The 17867-nt window shown below is 42.4% G+C and overlaps 2 protein-coding genes across 2 annotated transcripts; one reads left to right on the top strand and one right to left on the bottom strand.

The window, feature by feature from the left end:
* Positions 1–2566: 2566 nt before the first annotated feature.
* On the top strand, positions 2567–4738 carry cyb561d2 (cytochrome b561 family, member D2). The gene is made up of 3 exons (XM_069703348.1): positions 2567–2918; positions 3006–3043; positions 3406–4738. The coding sequence occupies exons 1-3, from the start codon at positions 2786–2788 to the stop codon at positions 3907–3909; spliced, it is 675 nt and encodes a 224-aa protein (XP_069559449.1). The 5' UTR covers positions 2567–2785; the 3' UTR covers positions 3910–4738.
* On the bottom strand, positions 4739–17639 carry rad54l2 (RAD54 like 2). The gene is made up of 22 exons (XM_069703347.1): positions 17510–17639; positions 15928–16125; positions 15496–15793; positions 15274–15410; positions 15030–15170; positions 14693–14925; positions 14409–14591; positions 14177–14310; positions 13895–14091; positions 13439–13781; positions 13158–13335; positions 12780–13010; positions 12514–12632; positions 12085–12203; positions 11606–11705; positions 11305–11510; positions 10932–11107; positions 10011–10207; positions 9463–9647; positions 9214–9303; positions 9038–9130; positions 4739–8376 (listed from the first exon to the last, which is right to left on the bottom strand). The coding sequence occupies exons 2-22, from the start codon at positions 16073–16075 to the stop codon at positions 7358–7360; spliced, it is 4527 nt and encodes a 1508-aa protein (XP_069559448.1). The 5' UTR covers positions 16076–16125; positions 17510–17639; the 3' UTR covers positions 4739–7357.
* Between the last annotated feature and the right edge of the window lie 228 nt (positions 17640–17867).

The raw sequence follows: 17867 nt of genomic DNA, 5'->3' as shown, positions 1-17867 counted from the left end.
ATATACATACAAAGGCCTATATAAAGTATAACTCGTATTACTCAAAGCTTATCTGACATAGTATCATACTTTTACATACATATATTTTGTATGACAAATACTAATCTGTAAAGTAATCACTAATTTAAGGCATCAGATGACTACAGTGGAGTAAAAGGTGCATGTACATTTCCCTTTGAAATGCAGTGGAACATTCAGTGTATTTACTGACACAAATTTGAATATTGTAATAATACTTTACTTATTTATATGCCAAGGGGCACCACAGTGGTGTAGTGGTTAGCATTGTCACCTCAGAGCCAAAAGGTTCCGAATTCATTTTTTGGGTGGAGTTTGCATGTTCTCCCTGTGCCTGCGTGGGTTCTCTCCGGGTACCCCGGCTTACTCCCACCATCCAAAAAAACACGCATCTCAGGTTAATTGGTGGTTCTACAAATTGCCCTTAGGTGTGAATGAGAGCGTGCATGGGCTTTGTTTTCCATCTGCCTCTATGTGTTGGCCCTGTGATAGACTGGTAACCTGTCCAGGTTGTACCCTGCCTTCACCCAAAGTGAGCTGGGATAGGCTCCAGCCCCCCCGTGACCCTGTTCAAGATAAAATACCAAGGCAACATGGTGAATGTTTATACGTACTTTTCTTAATCTGCTGCAAAGCAGAGACCACGTGACATCCTGTTTTATTTGCATTGAGTTTTGTGTTATAATGAATAAGACCCAGAAAGAGAGGCAGACAGAGAAGAGAGGGATGTCCTGAATGAGCATGTTGTTGTTTTCTGTGCTGTATGCTCCAGTATGTGGAGGCCCTGCGCAGTCACAAGCTTATTAGAGAGTAATTGGAGCACAATAACCAATGAGCAACTGACCACTAAGTGTCTGCAAGATGTGGGATTGGTGGTATCAGTCAGAGACATCACATAAAGTATAATGAGCAAGAAGTTGAAAGCACTTTAGAGTAGACTTTTTTTTTTTTTTTCTTCATTTTTCATGTAATACCATGGGGGGATGCATCTGATGGGTTCAAAATAATTTTTTCAGAACCAGTGCTTGAAATGGAAATCAAATATGCGCTTCTACTCCTCTTCTTCATTGGCATGTTTTTCAGCAAATCATTAAGTAGCCTATAACATTCAGACTTTTTGATTAAAAGGTAGTATGGTATTGCTGATGTTCACAACATAAATTAATAAGGGGACAACTATTTCAATTATTAGAGTAACAATACGAGGCCCAACCCTAGTATTGGGCTGGACCGTGTATTAAAACGCAACACGCCTTTTAATTTGAGAATAAAGCTTTTAATTTGTAATTGATACAGGTAGTCGTGACATTCGACTGACCAATGGTGACATCAGCCGTTTCCTCAGTCAGAAGGCTGGTGCGAGATTGGATCAGCAGGACGGACGTTCTGCCTGTAATTGTTTTTTATGCTGTGGGAGTAGAAAGGTTGGTCACCAGAGCAAATGCCAGAATTAATTTTGTTCTAATAAAGCACAATAAGAAAGTATGATTTTCCCAGCTGTAAAATGCACAAAAAATATTTTTACAGCAAACCACAAACTTGATTATATAGCTAGTCAAAGAACTCACTCAGGCCACGTTCCTACAAGTTGTAGGCTATTATAGTGTTAAAAAAAAAACAATGGGGGGCGGGAACATACTAACTGTTTAACATTAAATGCAATGATTCTTCCAAAGTCAAAGTACAATATGTTCTTCATTTAGCAAAATGGAAAATACTTGTTTCCAAGGTCGGTGTTAAATATGCTTAATATGAGATAGTTAATGTATAAAAGCTAATGTGTCACCAGCAAGAATGAATGAGAAAACTTCCGGACACTCTAGTTCCAGAATAAAAGCATGAAAATAAAAACTAACTAACATTTAACACTTAACATTAACATTTTGAATTTTAATTATATTTCCATTTACATAGCAATCGCATAGAGTGCAATGAGACAAAGCTCAAAATTGTAAAACCTGATTATATCCAGCAAATGTTAATGTATTAAAGATGCTGTTTTGAGCGTACAGTAAGACACATTAAAAGGGCTCGATAAAACAAATTTTTAAAAAAAGAGAGAGAAAATAATGACCACAAGAAGATTTGTTGATTTTTAAAAGGGGGATGACCTCATGGGAGCATTTTTCACTACAGTATGATTTATGAATATACAGCACAGTTAGGCTACTGACATTTAAGGGCCATGGTTTGGGTCAAAAACGTCCACTTCCACAAACCTCAGTCACAAAAAGGAATTATTACTGTGTCGGGCAGACTAAAATAACATACTCAGTTTAACAACCTCCTGCACTGCAGTCTCTTGAGGATGAAGAGGAAGGATGGCAGGTTTAACAAGAGGGGTGTTATGTGGTCGTTATCAAGGGTCAGAAGGGGAGATGGATGGCATCACCACTTAATTCGCCCACTAAGCACAGAATAACACATCCAATATGATGCGGGCGTTTTCTGCCAAGGTATTAGATTGGCAAAACTACGTTTTATTCTGAAAATACTCATCGAAAGCTTCCGTTTTTCTCCTGGCGGACAGAGCGACGCAGCCACGTCAAGCATACCGACCAGTCTAAGGACGGATATGATTTGTAGAGATACACTGATGTTACACTCATCGGGCTCCTGTTCGTGTCCCGTCTTTTTTCTGCGTTTACACGAAGCAGGGCGACAAGCAAGAGGAAGTAACGGGCCGACTTCCGCTTCTTAGTAGTTCAAACAAACTGTGAGTTCACGTTTGCTGGTCACAGCCCGGACGTTTCACTTCACTTAAAACATGGTCCTCCACAAAGAGCCGGTTTCTGAGCCTCGGCTGTACGGTTTTATCAGAACAGCTTCCACGGTGCTGACCCACCTCACCTGTTGCGTCTTCACCGTATTCATTGCACTTCTGTCTCGACCCGGTGCAAGTGAGTGCTCTTTATATTCCCACATTTTCACGTCTGTATCCCTCTTGGCAAAGGAATTTGACTTCCTTTATTTCTTTTTTACTTTAGGTTGGTTTTCTTGGCATCCTTTCTTGATGACACTCGCTGTAAGTAGAAACGTGTTCGCCTGCAAACGCTCGAGGGAAGTTCAATATCCTTCACTTTCAATAAGAGAGCTTACACATTCAGTCTGTTAATCATTAAACAATCAATATAAAAATGTCTGAAATGATTTACATAATTGTTAATTAAGGCTAAGTAATTAAAAAAAATAAATAGCCGACTTGTCACACCTCAAACATTCAGTTTAAAAATTGCAGAGGACATTTTTCTTCTTTATATTCTGACATTTTCACGACCAAATTGTTAATACAATAATCAAGAAGATAATGGACAGATTAACAAGTAGGCTACTGAAAACATTTGTGAGTTGTCCACAACTTCTTTTCTTTCTTTCTTCCCCATCCAGTTCTGCCTTTTCATGACAGAAGCGATACTCCTCTTCTCGCCCCATGGCTCCCCCATCAAAAGGTTTGCACACAAGACCAAAGGTCGCTTTCACTGGACTCTGCAGTGCCTCTGTGCGGTCTGTGCAGTCCTGGGACTGGCTGCCATCTCTTACAACAAGCACCTGAACGGTAAACCCCATTTCACCTCGTGGCACGGTCAGCTGGGCCTGCTCACGGTGTGTGTGGTTGGTGTGCAGTCTGTGGCAGCTGTGCCTCTAATTTACCATTCTCTAGCCAAAGGCTGGTCCCTGGCGAAACTCAAGCGCTGGCACGCAGTGTCCGGACTCGTCACCTACCTGCTCGGCAGCGCCAGCCTGCTCCTCGGCCTCTGCTCTGCGTGGTTCACCGCATCTGTGAGGGAATACACCTGGTACCTGTCAGCACTCTGCCCCGCTCTCAGTGCCCTCATCATAATGAGCCAAGTCTCCAGCGCTTACATGGCTAAACAACGGTTGCAGTCCTGACAGGGGACATCGTACGGACGGTTAAAAGAGCACCATTACACTGTACTAAAACCAGATTAGCCTAAGAGATTAAATTATAAAATCCCGTGCTTTCAGATTGATTGACATGGACGTCAAAAAGGAACTGATTTCTGCAGCTACATACTTCTCTGATGTTCGTGTGATTTCAAGACGCATTGGTGGATGATGAAATAACTTGTCTTATACTGGAAAACACAGGACCCGCTGCCATTGCAGGCACTGGGGTCATGTCTTCTGGAATTTATTCAGAAAATTTGGCTGGGATCTAACGACTTTTTGACAGATAAACAAACACTTATACATGTTATGTGCTATATCAGGCTAAAAATCTGCAAAATTAATCAAATTCCCATCAACTCTGCTTTGTGTTAGTGTGTCTAATTTGCCAATTAGCACTAACCAGCATGCTTAACCAACATGGTGAACATTGGGTTTCAGCCAAACATTAAAAGAATAAGAATAAGCTGTTTCAATATTGTCTGCTTGGATCAAACTAAGCAGGGTGAAGACAGGTTTGAACCAACATTTAGACCACTCTGCGATTACATCCAGTAATTCTATATTTTGGTGGCGAGTCATATGTTTGTTTAGGTTTTTTTAATTCATGACCTGTGTTTTCAAAAATCCTAGCTGCAGCGCTGAATATATGTTGAAGTCATGCTGAACTTTAGTATCTCAGGTCACGTATTAGCCCGCCTTTGGGATTTATTATGTTGCGGTTTTTGACGAGTGATTTAGCTACATTTGAATAAATCACATTATATGTCTCACTAAAGATATGTTCAGAAATAAAAGCCTTTATAAATGATTTACACTGCAATAGAAGTGTTTTATTGTTAAAATAACATTGATAACACAGTCATATTTTGCTCCGATTTAGGCTGCATGTATGAAATTCTTACTAGATCAGCCGTTAATGGGTCAAAGTGAACAAAAAGCTTAAAAAACGTAATTACAAAAACAATATATCTTCCATCATAAATAAATACATTTCAGACACTTGGACTGAAAACAGGGACATAACTGCCAGGGGCGTGAACACCAATAAGAAGTTATATAAAAAAACATTTTAACAAAATGCCATAATCCCAAGAAACATAATAGATGTAAAGTGTTTCCTACTGATTCAGAAGACTGAGAATAAAACATGGTTTCAGAATTATGTACCTTGTACAGTTTACAAGAAGATATGATCCTTTTACAAAATGCTAGCTCAAACCTTAAACTCTAAAAGAAACCAAATCACAAATTCTCAAGAAAATTAAGAAGTCCCTAATAGAGATGAAGCCTCCAAAACGACAGAGAAAGAGCCAATAGCAGATAAAAAACAAAACATGAACAGAATTCCAACTGTGGGGTCAAAAGGTCCCCACGAGAAAACATTGACAAAAAAAGAAAAAAAAGAAGTAACTTAATAGGGAATGATCTGTTGTCTCAGGTTATTCAGTGCTTTTCTGGAGGCTGATAACCACTGCATCTAGCCCAGTTAACCAGCAGAGAAAAGCGACTCTCCTAGATCTAAATACCTCGAGATGTCGTGACAACACAGAAACACGGAGCTACAGAGAACAGCAAAGACCTAAACGAACTCCCTAAAGCACCTACACTGACTGACACTACTGACAGAAGCTACTTTACACTGCACTGCATTTGGGTGAAAAGCTACCACAGGATGGCACTGTCAGTTTTGTAAGGCCACCACATCACCTGCCCACAGTAACAGGCCGTTGTACTTAAATGAGATATCTTGTTGGATGGCTGGTGGCTACATTGACTTAGGGTTTTGTCCTCTCAGGCTGCATGAATGCAATGGTTTCTGTGGTTTAGGTGATGTTTGTTCTCAGCAAGTTTTTTTTAACTAAACGTCGGAAAATTACCATAATCGAAGACTTGCATGTGGGGTGCAGGTTAACTGAGCGATCATATCAACAAATGATGGGGACGCTGCACTGCAACAAAAGATAGGTTACACGGTTTTGTGAATAAACTAGCAACATTAAACCTTGGTTCGAGCTCCTTTTGGCTTTAACACTTGGTGCTTTTAGTCACAATGCTGAATCTACCCTAAACTTGTGTTTTGAGTTTGACACTGACCGTCTAAGTGTCAGTAGTTCTTCCAACGGTTTTGTAAAAAGGACGAACTCAGATAAATGCACAGACTCAAGACCCCTTTGTGTTATTTAAGGCTAAAAATGAAAGAACACAGTCCGAATCCATGTCTCAGCCCCTGTTCTATCAAAGGCTAACATGAAAGTACATTCATTTTATTTTGAAGGGAAAAAAAGTAAAATTATAAAGTTGAAAAGAAATTTGTTTCCCCAGCATTAATGCCAGGGTGTGTTTATCACCATGATAGTCACTGTAATAATAAACCATCTCCCCATGACCAGAATCTACACACTGCACAGTATCGACTTGCAATATAAACAATGATAATGACTTATTTACAAAGTATCAACATATTCAGTTATAGTACTACACATAATATCCTTTCAACAGGGGATGCTACAATGACTATCAAACTGCTAAAGACTAAAATATGCTCCGAAAGCCTAAAAGTTCTGTTGAAGGTAAACCTTGGAAGATTTTCCCTAAACACATCAGGGATTTTACTATTTATGTGGCTTCTCCAGTTTTGTTACACTGTAAAGGAAACAGCTCCACAAAATGGGTGCAGCTGCAGCGTGCAACAGAGGGTCAAATTTTTGTTTGCACTCAACCGTTTTACAGCCATATATTGTGAGAAAACCCGACTTTAAGCAGCTTGAATCGCATCGTTCCATCTGAAGACAGAGGAAGTAAAACTGCACGGTGAGGTCTTGCTTAGAAATGTAGCAGAAGAGGCTGTGCACAGCCCCCCCCCCGGGAGATTCAGCTGGTCCCGTATGACGTAGGTCTGTTCCCGCCGCTCTGATGCTCCAGCTGAACAAGTCTGGGATATCCAGCATAAGGATTTTGCAACTTCACTTTGTACAGTCGTTAAGGTACAAGTTGATTTGCTCATTAGCAGGCGAGTCTCTGTGTGTGTAGTTCAGTGGGATCATTAGGAATGGGAGTTCAGATTTATTCCACTGATGACCGAGGCAACAATATAAAAGAAAAATGAACGTCCATCACAAACTTTGCCAACTTCATTGTATTATAGCTTTTTCAGGATTACCAAATTTTATTTTTTAAATTTATGTAATCCATTTGGGTGTTTTGTCAACAATTTGTTGCAAAGTTTCACTTTTCTCTCTTGACCTTATTTGCATTCTGATTACACTCTTTGAATGTAACAATGCATATCATCACCAATCGGCAGTTCGGTTAGAAGCTGTAACATAATTTCTTTCATTTAGTTTTGTAAGCATGTCCGTATTCCCATTCCTAGTGTGCTTTAAAATAAGGATTGTGTGTGAAACTGTCTCTGGGACTTTTTGAGACTCTACTGTCCTATCACCTCTATGACGTCGTCATCAGAACTGTCGCCACCGTTCTCTGCACTTTGAAGTCTCTCTGGTTGAGTCAGAGCTGCCCCCAACAGGCTGGAGGTGGGATTGTTGAAATGGGAGAGGAAGCTGGATGTCGTAGAGCTGGAGTTGGGTGCAGTGAAGCCCCCTGACCCCGAGAGGAGAGGGTTGGAGAACATCCTCGGCTCAGAGAGCAACGACTGACTGTAGTTGAGAGGGAAACTTGATGAGAGCAGGCCGGCCATGTTGGGGTTCATCAAGTACGGAGGCAGAGAACCTGACGGTAGGGAGGAAGAAGTTGCTACTGAGGGTGTGGATGACATAGGAATGGTGGTGGAGGCAGAGGAGAAAATTGTAGACAGAGAGGATGAGGAGGGGGTGGGAAGGTGTCCATTCCCCGTGGCAGGTGGTCTCAGTAGGTCTGTGCCTGCAGAGGGGAACATGTTCTGTAGGTCCCCCAGTGTTTGTCCTGGTGCTTGAAGGAATGATGATCCACCACTTCCAGCCATCAGAAGTGGGTGAGTCATGTGGCCAAGGTTACCCAATAGGGAGGAAGAGTTCAGACCTACGGGAGGAAAACTGAGCCCACTGGACGCCATGGACAGCCCGGGGAAATGCGCTGCAGCAGGAGCACGTTTGCCTCCTGTCTGTGTGTCGCCCTGTCTGTCAGAACTCTTGCGTTTACTGCCTCGCATCTCCAATGCTGAGCTCAGCAGGTCGTCACCGAGTTGCCTGCTGAGATCACCAGTCTGGTAGTTTTGTGAGCTGCCTCCGTCCCCTCCTGGCGCAGATGACACGTCTGACTGTGACGGCAGTTCATTCCCTAAGCCACCAGTGGAGTCACTCGTGGATGAAGTGTAGCGGCTGAGCTCTCTGAGAATCTCAGAGCTTAACGGAGAGGAGGGCCTCTGCTCGCCATTAGGGGAACGCTGCTGTTGATCCAGAGGGGACGCACAGCCATTACCGATGGGATGGAGCAAGGAAGCCTGGGCGTCTGCCGAGAAGAGAGAAATGCGCTCATATAAATGCCAGGAGACATGGACATCGTTCGTACCTCTCAATAATTGATTTTTGAAAAGCCTGGAAAGAATGACGCAAAGTCAAATGTTTCATTACTAATATGTCCTAATATTATTAGAAACAAATGATATCATGCATTGCACAAACAATTAGCAACAAATACGTATGGTACTTTAACATCTAAAATATCTTGACAATTAAAGTGGTACTCCAGAATTAAAACTGCACTGCCATAAAGAAGAAGAGATTTCAAAATCTGTACAGAAGAAGCTAAAATATCCTGACTTTTAGGGTACGGTCGAATAGTCAAAACAATTACATCTTAAGTCCTTTCCTAAACACTTTTCTTTAACCTTGATGGAAACCATCATGAGGTCAAGGATATATGTGGAGGAGAATGCATAATGATTGAGGAAAAACAACCACAGTACTAGACTTGGGCTGTTTTTGTCTCACTTATGAAAGCTGCTCCGGAGTCACAGAGGACATTATACTGTTTTACTGTTAATACAGGTTTTACAGTATTCCTCATGATGTGTAAAACCAGTGCTGGAGGTCCCTCCAAGCGCACAAGAGCCGCACCCTCAGAGTTCTTTAGATGATTGAAAGCAAGAATAATAAATGTGAATTTGTACCTCTTGAAGCACCAGAACCCCCGACTGCAGGTCGACTGATCTTTCCAGATCGAATAGCAAAAATTCGTCCATCATTTGTCCTGATGTAGGTACCTGTGAGGCAGAAAACATGAGGTGATGTAAGCGGTTAACTGTTTGTTTGTACGCAGAAAGTCCTGTACGTGTGTCGATGCTACCTTTAGATCCTTTGATGACATGGATGCTCTCTCCTGCACTAATTCGAGCTTGAACATCTGTTGTGCTGTTCGCTCCTGGGATCACAATATCTGCAGATCCAGATAAATGGCTGGTGTTTATGTTTGATCATTACGTTTCACGAGCTATATTTCTTTTTTTTTGTTTTTGTCTGTTGACAGATTAAGTGCTTCGAGTAAATGAAAATGTGACATTTAGTGATCTAAGCATTTGAAAATATTATACGATACCAGTTGTGGTGACAATCCTCTGCACATAAACTCCAGCTTTCTGCAGGAAGTTGACAGGGAGGCTGCCAGGAGAGCCGGAGCCAGCCATGCCCATCCCGACCTGGCGAGGCATCATAGGGATTGGAGTCGACTGGATGGGCCTGACACTTGCCACGGGCTTCTCATCTGGCCGTGTCATGGCGCGCCTGGAAAATTGAGGGTTGAACTCATGAGACGATCACACACACGTATATATACAGACACTCTCTCACACGCTCTCGCTCTCACACTCTCTCTCTCTCTCTCCTCTCTCACACTCACACAAGTGGAACCTAGGTGCAGCTACAAATTTAAACAAACAAACAACTCTGAAGTTGGTTTGTTTTTGTTATTTTCCAAGAGGTGTTTTTGCCAGTAAGAGAGGCTACCAGTCATTTCCATAGTTTTAAGGGGACTAGGAATTGAGCCAGTTTTTCATGTCCATACACAGGATGAATTGTAGAATATCTTGAGTAAACAAACAATTAACTGAAAGGAATGCGAGGTAAAACACACAGTCTGAAACTCACCAGCCGCGTTGGGTAAAGGCTGGGATGTTTGCGAGCGCGTGGTCACTGGTTGGGTAATAGGGGGCATACGATGGGCGAGAATAGGGCACAGAGGCTCGTTTCTCATCCTCATAGCTCTTCTTGGCAGCTCTCTTCTCTGCTTTGGTCAGTTTTGACTCCTTCCGGTCCACCAGCAGAGACTCGTGGTGGAAGGGGGCCTATTAGAACATATAGAAAGAGGGAGATTAAATTACAGATCACCCATGTGGTATTTCATGGAAGAGGGACCTTGATCTCTGACAAGCCACAGCAAGCTCATATGGGATTCACAACATTAATAAAACATTTGTTCTCCTTTCCTTTTCTTCTCCTGCTTACATATTCATCACCAAAACACGTAATACCTTTTAAGATTTTATTTTGTTGGATAAACTAGTAAATGTCACTGAGTTTCTTTGGGGGTTTTCATCACATCCAAATTTTTCACACTTTGTGCACTTACACTAGTTACAGTTGCTGATATATACATATTTTAAATTCACAAGCAAAAATCTTTCAGCACCGAGTTGAAATACTTAAAATTTCATATTTTGCAGATACTGTGAAGGATGAGCACTTCTGGTCCATTCCTGTGCTTTGTTTAGCGTGGAAGCATTTGAAATGTTTGTATTTTTACACAGTGCAATTCATCCATCCATCAATAAGTGTCAACAACCAAAACCATTACAAAGATTTGTTCTTTATATTCTTACTCATGCATTAGCTAAATCTGACATTTGGTGGCTATATCTTATAATATAGAGCACATAATTCCTCAACTAACTAAACCCCTCTTGAGGTTTTGCAAACATGAGTCTACATGATTTCTTAAAACAAGAGGTTTAGTTGTTAAATGTCTTGCAGTGCCTAGGCTTTTGAGAAACACTTTACATGCAACTGTACCTTGGTGATGAGGTTAGGGTAAAGCTGACAAGCTTGGTATATCACTGCCTCAAAGTCGTCCCGGGATTCCGGAGAGATTTTCTCGGCGTCGGGCTCCTCCTCTACAAAGTGCAGCAGCGACTCCACTTCCTTACGAGTAAAGTTCAGCACTGGATTCAGGTCATCTACCACACGGTCTTTAAAAACAGAGATGAGATTTTATGACTGAATGAATTCCGGTAGATGTCATTCATTAGCCATATAAGATCTGGCGAAGACAGACTTCCATCACACAATCACAATAAAGGAGCTTTGTGGTCGTGGAACTTTCAAAAGTATCCGTTTGGTCACTGTAAATACGAATGGCTCGTGTTCCCATGTAAAAATCACTTACCAGACATGCCCTGTTTGGAGACCTGTCTGTCATAGATCTTCTTCTCCAAGGTAAAGTCACAGACGAGTCGGTAAATGTAGCAGGGCTTCCTCTGGCCATATCGGTACACCCTACACACCGCTTGGGCATCGTGGCAGGGGTTCCAGGACGCATCGAACACAACGACGCGATTGGCCCCGATTAGATTTACACCCAAACAGCCCGCTCTACGAAAGACACAGACAATGAACGATAAACTTCCTGCCAGTGTGTGTAGGAAGTGGGAGAGATGACCAAAAAAACAGAAAGCAGAGACACATACCTGGTAGAAAGTAGGAACACCCATGTTGTTCTGTTCTCTGGGTCATTAAACTGATTGATAAGCCGTTCTCTTTCTGACGCTGATGTACTCCCATCCAGTCCTGCAGACAGACACACATAATCTCTACTGAAACACCTAAACACACTTTCACTTGCAGCAAAGTGAAGGGGAGCTTTTAATTCATGGAATTTTGATTAAATTCACATGGACTACTTTTGTCATTTCTGCAAAACAGTAAAATGACTGGAAGCATTTTTAACGATCCCAGAACGATACGTGTCAAATATATATAAAAATTGCTCCCAAATAAGGCTGTTTCCAGAGCACAGCGTACATTTGACAAGAAAAATGACCAGATGGGAGGAACTGCAGCCAGGGATACTAAATCCATAAAGACAATCATTACTTTAAGGTTTCAGTGAGGAAGACTACACATTATGTTGCTGGATTGGAGCGAAAGCACAGATTGGATGACTCACTGTAATAATTGAGGTTGCGAACCCAGTTTTGGCTCTGGCTGTCAGTGGAGGCGATGCCTTGCGGCATGGGTCTCTTTGATAAGAAGTCCTCAATGACCGTCAGCGTGGACAAGCTTTGGCTAGTGGATAAACAGCAGAAACAGATATTTAGGGCAAGGTAAAGTAAGTGTGCTTACATATATGGCTACAAGCAGCTGTTCATTTTGTTTTACTGAAGGTCATAATATTTTTTAACTGTGAAAGCAACCTGCAAGAATGCAGGAATCTTCACAAGACATAGCATGATCACAATATTAATGCTTGTAGAAAGAACTGAAAGCTTTAAGAATAAAACCTGGATTAATTAGCCAAGCTGCAGTCAGTCTCTTTTCTAAGCTGCTTAATGGCGGATTTGTCTTTAACGCCATGAACGTGGGACAGAGGACATACCTAAAGACCAAAATCTTGTCCCTTCGCCTCACACTTTCATCAATCAAATGGAAGAGCAGAACCATCTTGGCAGAGTTCTCCAGAACTCCTGTCTGGTAGTTTATCATGACGTCCTTTGCCTAAGAAAAATAAATAAACCATTTAAAATGAATCATTACCTGGACAGTGAAAATAAAAGGAATATTCAAAACTTTTTTGTTGATTCTTTTATCTGTACTGATCGTATACAACTAAACTGGGGAGAACCCGGGTTTACATGAACATACCCATTCATATGTGATGACTTGATTGGCTCTGTCCTGGGAGGCATTGAGTGGTAGAAGCGTGCTGTTGACTTTGCTGTTGCTTGAGTCTGCTACTTTGGCTTTAAGGCCAGCACTGGGTGCAGGGCAGCGAGGGTTACCAGCTGAAGTGATGTCATCGAGATCCAGGTCCTGCTCGTTGGCCTGATTCTCCTTCTCCAAAGCTTCATAGAGGACGTCGGGGTGATTCCAGATCTGGAGAAGAAGCAACAGGGCTTAGTAACAGAGAAATGCCAAAGCAAGATTAAATAATAGGATAAAAAGGGAAAAGCAGACAGTTTAGGCCAGCCATTATAAATAAGTGGACCCAGTAACAGTAACATCAAACAAAAGCAGTCTGACCTTGCAGCATACACAGAAGGCTTTGAGTGGGTTGAGACCAAGCCAGCCACTGTTTCCTGCTTCTCGAAAGCGCTTCATGAACTCAGTATAGAGCGCCCTCTGAATGCGAGAGAGCCGCACCAAGATCACATGCTCCTCTTTGGTGGGAAGCTGGTCTCGTAGCACATCATGACCTCGTCTGTAAACCAGAGAAGCACCCAAGAAAGCATGGTGAGGTGAGCAACTTCCAGGGTAGTATGCTATTTTTTTTGTCCAATTTCTGAACCTGACAGAAAGCTTACCTCTGAACAAAACCCTCCAGCAGGCTGTGCAGCACATGACTGCGGTAGCGCATCAAGCGAACGTCTTGCGGCGTACTGTCCACGCACTGACCGTTCAGAATGGGACGCTCAAACATGTTGCTGAACTCCTGACGTGTGCCTAAAAAGTCAGGCCTAACAAAGTCCACCATGCACCAGTATTCAATGAGGTTGTTCTGCAGTGGATAACCGGTCAGAACCACCCTGCGCCGGGAGCGGATGTTCTTTAGGGCCTGTGATGTGCTGGCGTGGTAGTTCTTAATGCGATGGCCCTCGTCACAGATCACCACATCTGGGCCAGGTCGAGTTATGGACTTTTCAATACCTGAAAAAGAAAATGATAAAAAAAAAAATGCTATTGTCCACAACACACACACACATAATATATATATATATATAAATCTCACAGAGACAGTATAATTGTACAAGGCTACTGACCTTTCATGAGCTCTTGCTGTCTATCTTCCTCATCCAGGTCAATGATGATCGGCCCAGCAGGCTTCTTTGATTTCCTCTTCTTGCCCATCACGAAGCTTTTCTTCATGGACAGCAGCCGGTACATCTCATAACCCATCAGCAACACGCCTCCATCTCTGGACCAGTCCTCCACAACCTTGGCCCTGGCCATCGTCGTTCTGCAGGTCACATAGTCAGTGTGATTAACAGCTCACATATTTGATCATAAATGCTTAAGCCTGCACTCGACAACACGTTACATACTTGTGCTCATCGTTGAGGATGTGAACTTTGAATGTGCGGCCGGTGACGAGGGTGGGGTCAGTGTCAAAGGGGAGGGCTTCTTGTGGTGGGAGCCAGAGGTTAAACTCTGACAGCCAGTTCTGAAGTGTGTTAACCTGAAGGAAATCATGTTTAGGAGGTTAATTCAATCCAAAGGATATGGCAACTTCCTGAAGGCATATATTCAAACACATTATACATTCTGATTACTCACAGGGACAATGGTCAGCACAGTGTGGGCCTCAGTATTTCTCAGCAGGATGTCAATGAAGGAAATGACCTGCAGTGTCTTGCCCAACCCCATGCTGTGAGCAAGGATGCAGCCAAAGCCACTGCTGGTCTTATACCGCTCTAGCGACTCAATGAGGTTATCGTAGAGAAAGCGGATTCCCCCGATCTTAGAGATGAATAGGAAAAATGTTTGTGAAACAACAATCTGCCCTGCTGGAATGTGACTTTCTACAACTGAGCATTTACAGAATGAGTTAGAAGTTGTACCTGGTGAGGTTTGACCACCCTGGCCAGCTGTGGGGCAAGGTAGACGTCCTTCTCCTCTACAGGGTGATTGATATTAACCAGCACTTGACCCTGGGCGTCAGGCAGGTTCATAGTGTCGTTGATGTGCGCTCCACTGCTCTCCTCTGAGCCGGTAGCACCGTCGGCATCCTCATCGGCCGACTCGCTGCTTATCTGCAGGGCATCTTCGTCCCCGGAGCTAAGCTCAATCACATCTGTGTCATCATGGGTGACGTGAACACTGTATTAGTAAATGCCCAAATCCAATACGGTTTGTAATCACGTATTAATAAAAGCAGTACAGTTGCATCCATCTTACCATCTCTAATACCAAGTGCAGGCAACTTCGCCTCCACATTTTCATCTTCCTCACCACTGCTGTCCAGACAGATCACATCCTGTTTGCTCAGGAGAGCAGGGACCAAGTGAGATACTTCTCCTAAAATTGAAGCTGTGTCCACTGTTGGAACGATGGGAGGAAGGAGTGGCAAATTTAGAATAGAAGTCAAAGTACAGAATCTGTCACTGAAATGTTGCTCACAATTTACTTATAGATTAGTCACCTAGTTGAGAGTCGGGGAAGGGTGGGGCTGGCGTGGGAAAGTCCTTCCTCTGCTGCTCCAGACGTTTCCGCCTCTCCATCTCTTCCTGCTGAGCAGCCTTGGTGCCTGCCTCCAGCTGGTCCTCTTTCAGCAGCTTTCTGTAAGCGAAAAAGGTCTGGTTAAACACAAACATAAACATATTCCATAATATACATGAAAATCACAGAAAGCCATTATATGTACCTGATGTTCTTTCTCATGTGTGTAGGCTTAGATGGCTTAGAGAGTTTGGAGCCTTTTGAGGACTTGGAAGATTTGGTTAATTTAGAGGCTTTTTGTTTCTTTGTTTTGTTGGAAGGTGGTTTGCTCGGGCTTGAGTTCTCCGGCGTGGTTGGAGGCTGACAACGAGAGGCGGGTCTGGAGGACGGGCGGGACGCAGGCTGAGAAGGAGGCTCAGAGGAAAGCTCTCTGGAGGTAGGTGAGGTGGAGTCCCTGCCATCCTGAGCCGGTTCTGTTCGGCTCTGGGCACTCGCAGGTCGGTCTTGGGAGAGAATGAACAGGGTTTCAGCTTAAGTCCTAAAGGGTAGTTAAAATGCACTGCAGGCTCCTGTTTTAGAGTACACTCGAATTGATTAGACTCTATCAAGATGCACAAGGCAAAAGGATATTACTCACCAATGCTGTCATCTTCATCATCTCCATCATTTTCATCCTCATCTTCCTCCATGTCCTCATTGTCTTCCTCTTCTTCATTTTCCAAATACTCCTCTTCACTGTTAAGGCTGGCCTCCAGGTCACTTTCTGAAACTGCCTCTTCAGACATGGTGTCTTGCAGGGCTCTCAAAGGATTACCTACACACCTTCATCAGAGCCCTAAAACAACAAAACACATGTACAGTGCAGTTGTTAATAGCTGAGAGAGAAAGTGAAACGGTTAGTATCCCTACATAATAACTGTTACTTAATTATGAAAATATCAGTTCATTTTTTGTCCACCTCCTAACTGATAAATCGCCTATTCCTTTAAGATTAACTTTATTTGGAGAGCTCAGTGAAAAAAAATCAAACAAAACAACACACACACACACAAACTACAAGGAGGAAAAAAACCTTGAGTATGATAAATTCTGTCACCAAATTTTGAATGAACAGTTGTAATTTGAAGGCAACAACTGATCTGTGAACTGAACAAATTTCTTGTATCAAGTAAAACATTTTTAAAAGTCTGTCGCGCCATAAATTTGTTTCTCTTTTACCTTACATTGGATTTTACCCATGCAGTTATAAAAAGGTTGAGCCTATTTCAAATTGGATGGTTTAATCTGCAGCTCACATCATATTCTTTACAGGAAGTTCCTCATATATTTGTAACAATGAGAACCATGCATCTTTAAAAAGTCAACAAACATAAAAGCAGTCGTTTTCAGATTCGTGTTGAAGCATTTTCCAGCTCATCCAAGAAGGTTTTTAAACAGTTTAGTTTAGGAAGGAGAATGTTTCTTAACCCATAAAAGACATTTTTAGTTCAGTTTATCCCAAAACATTTAAATTCAAAATCACCAAATGTGCAGATTTTCACTGGACAAAAAAAGGGTATAAAGAATTGTAAATGTTTTTTTTTTTTGCCTCTAAGATACAGTGAAGTTGAAGCATAAAGTTGCATAAAAATAAAAAACACTCAAGTAAAGTGCAAGTACCTTGAATTTGTACTTAAGTACCGCACTTGAGTAAATGTTCCTACACGAGGGAGGGATTTCTCCCGATGGCGAGGACGGAGGCAGCGGGAAAGCAGCATAAAGCCGACACCTCTGCAGCTATTCCTGCTGCTATCGTTTCATACGATGACCACCAAGCAGCTTTTCGAGGTGTCTACCTGTTGGAGGGAGGGTTTATACCTCACTGCGTGCATTGAAACACCGCCGGTTCCTCAGGCTGAGTCAGCAGACCAATATGCAGCGAGCTAATTACACAACAATAAACGTAATTTCAAACACCCGAAACGCACGTAACCTCCACGGTCCACCGGCGGCGGCAAAGCAGAAAGTCTGGCTGTAACTCGGAACTGGAAGAAAGGCGGCTTTTTGTGTGTGGGACGGAGTTAATTTGTTTGATCGTCGTGGCGAGACAGCGATCAAATATCGTGTAGGTGTAACGTTCACGGAGCTAACGCTAGCCGAAATAACAGAGGCTAACGCTCACTCGGCTAACTAAAGACGCGTCAGTTCAACTCAAACATCAGGGTGTTGTTGGAGGTTACCTTGTATACGTAGACGCTGTGCTGTTCAAGAAGTCCGGCTATTAGTGCATACGACGATCATCCAATCAATAACTGTGTAAATGAACTGATAAACGTTGCTAATTTCCAATTTTTTCCCCCCAGTGTGACCAAAAATACGGTCCCCGTAGAGGTTACTCCAATGTTTGTTCCTACTTCCGAACTAGAAATTCCCTTTAGTCGTGCACTTATACAAAACAAATACGCAATTTGTTTTATGACTATTATATTACATGTCTTATATTGTTTACTTAAATATTAGTATTACAATATTTCAGTTTGTTCGGCTAGCGTTAAAGTTTGACTTATTTTCGGCAAAATATGGTACCTTCGGAAGGTA

The sequence above is a fragment of the Brachyistius frenatus genome, unplaced genomic scaffold, assembly GCF_029030835.1.
Source record: "Brachyistius frenatus isolate BFR_SWC_R1_liver_20210118 unplaced genomic scaffold, ASM2903083v1 Contig_45, whole genome shotgun sequence".
Lineage (NCBI taxonomy): Eukaryota > Metazoa > Chordata > Actinopteri > Embiotocidae > Brachyistius > Brachyistius frenatus.
This window is presented reverse-complemented; position numbering and strand designations above follow the sequence as displayed.

What these genes read in the sequence shown, in the direction of transcription:
- rad54l2 (XM_069703347.1), bottom strand. Translation starts at nt 16,075, where the DNA reads ATGTCTGAAGAGGCAGTTTCAGAAAGTGACCTGGAGGCCAGCCTTAAC. An exon ending in ATCCTCAACGATGAGCACAA is followed by an intron (nt 14,092 to 14,176) that starts GTATGTAACGTG and finishes TGTGACCTGCAG; the next exon opens with AACGACGATGGCCAGGGCCA. An exon ending in AAGTCATCACATATGAATGG is followed by an intron (nt 12,633 to 12,779) that starts GTATGTTCATGT and finishes TATTTTTCTTAG; the next exon opens with GCAAAGGACGTCATGATAAA.
- cyb561d2 (XM_069703348.1), top strand. Translation starts at nt 2,786, where the DNA reads ATGGTCCTCCACAAAGAGCCGGTTTCTGAGCCTCGGCTGTACGGTTTT. An exon ending in TCTGTCTCGACCCGGTGCAA is followed by an intron (nt 2,919 to 3,005) that starts GTGAGTGCTCTT and finishes TTTTTACTTTAG; the next exon opens with GTTGGTTTTCTTGGCATCCT. An exon ending in CTTTCTTGATGACACTCGCT is followed by an intron (nt 3,044 to 3,405) that starts GTAAGTAGAAAC and finishes TTCCCCATCCAG; the next exon opens with TTCTGCCTTTTCATGACAGA.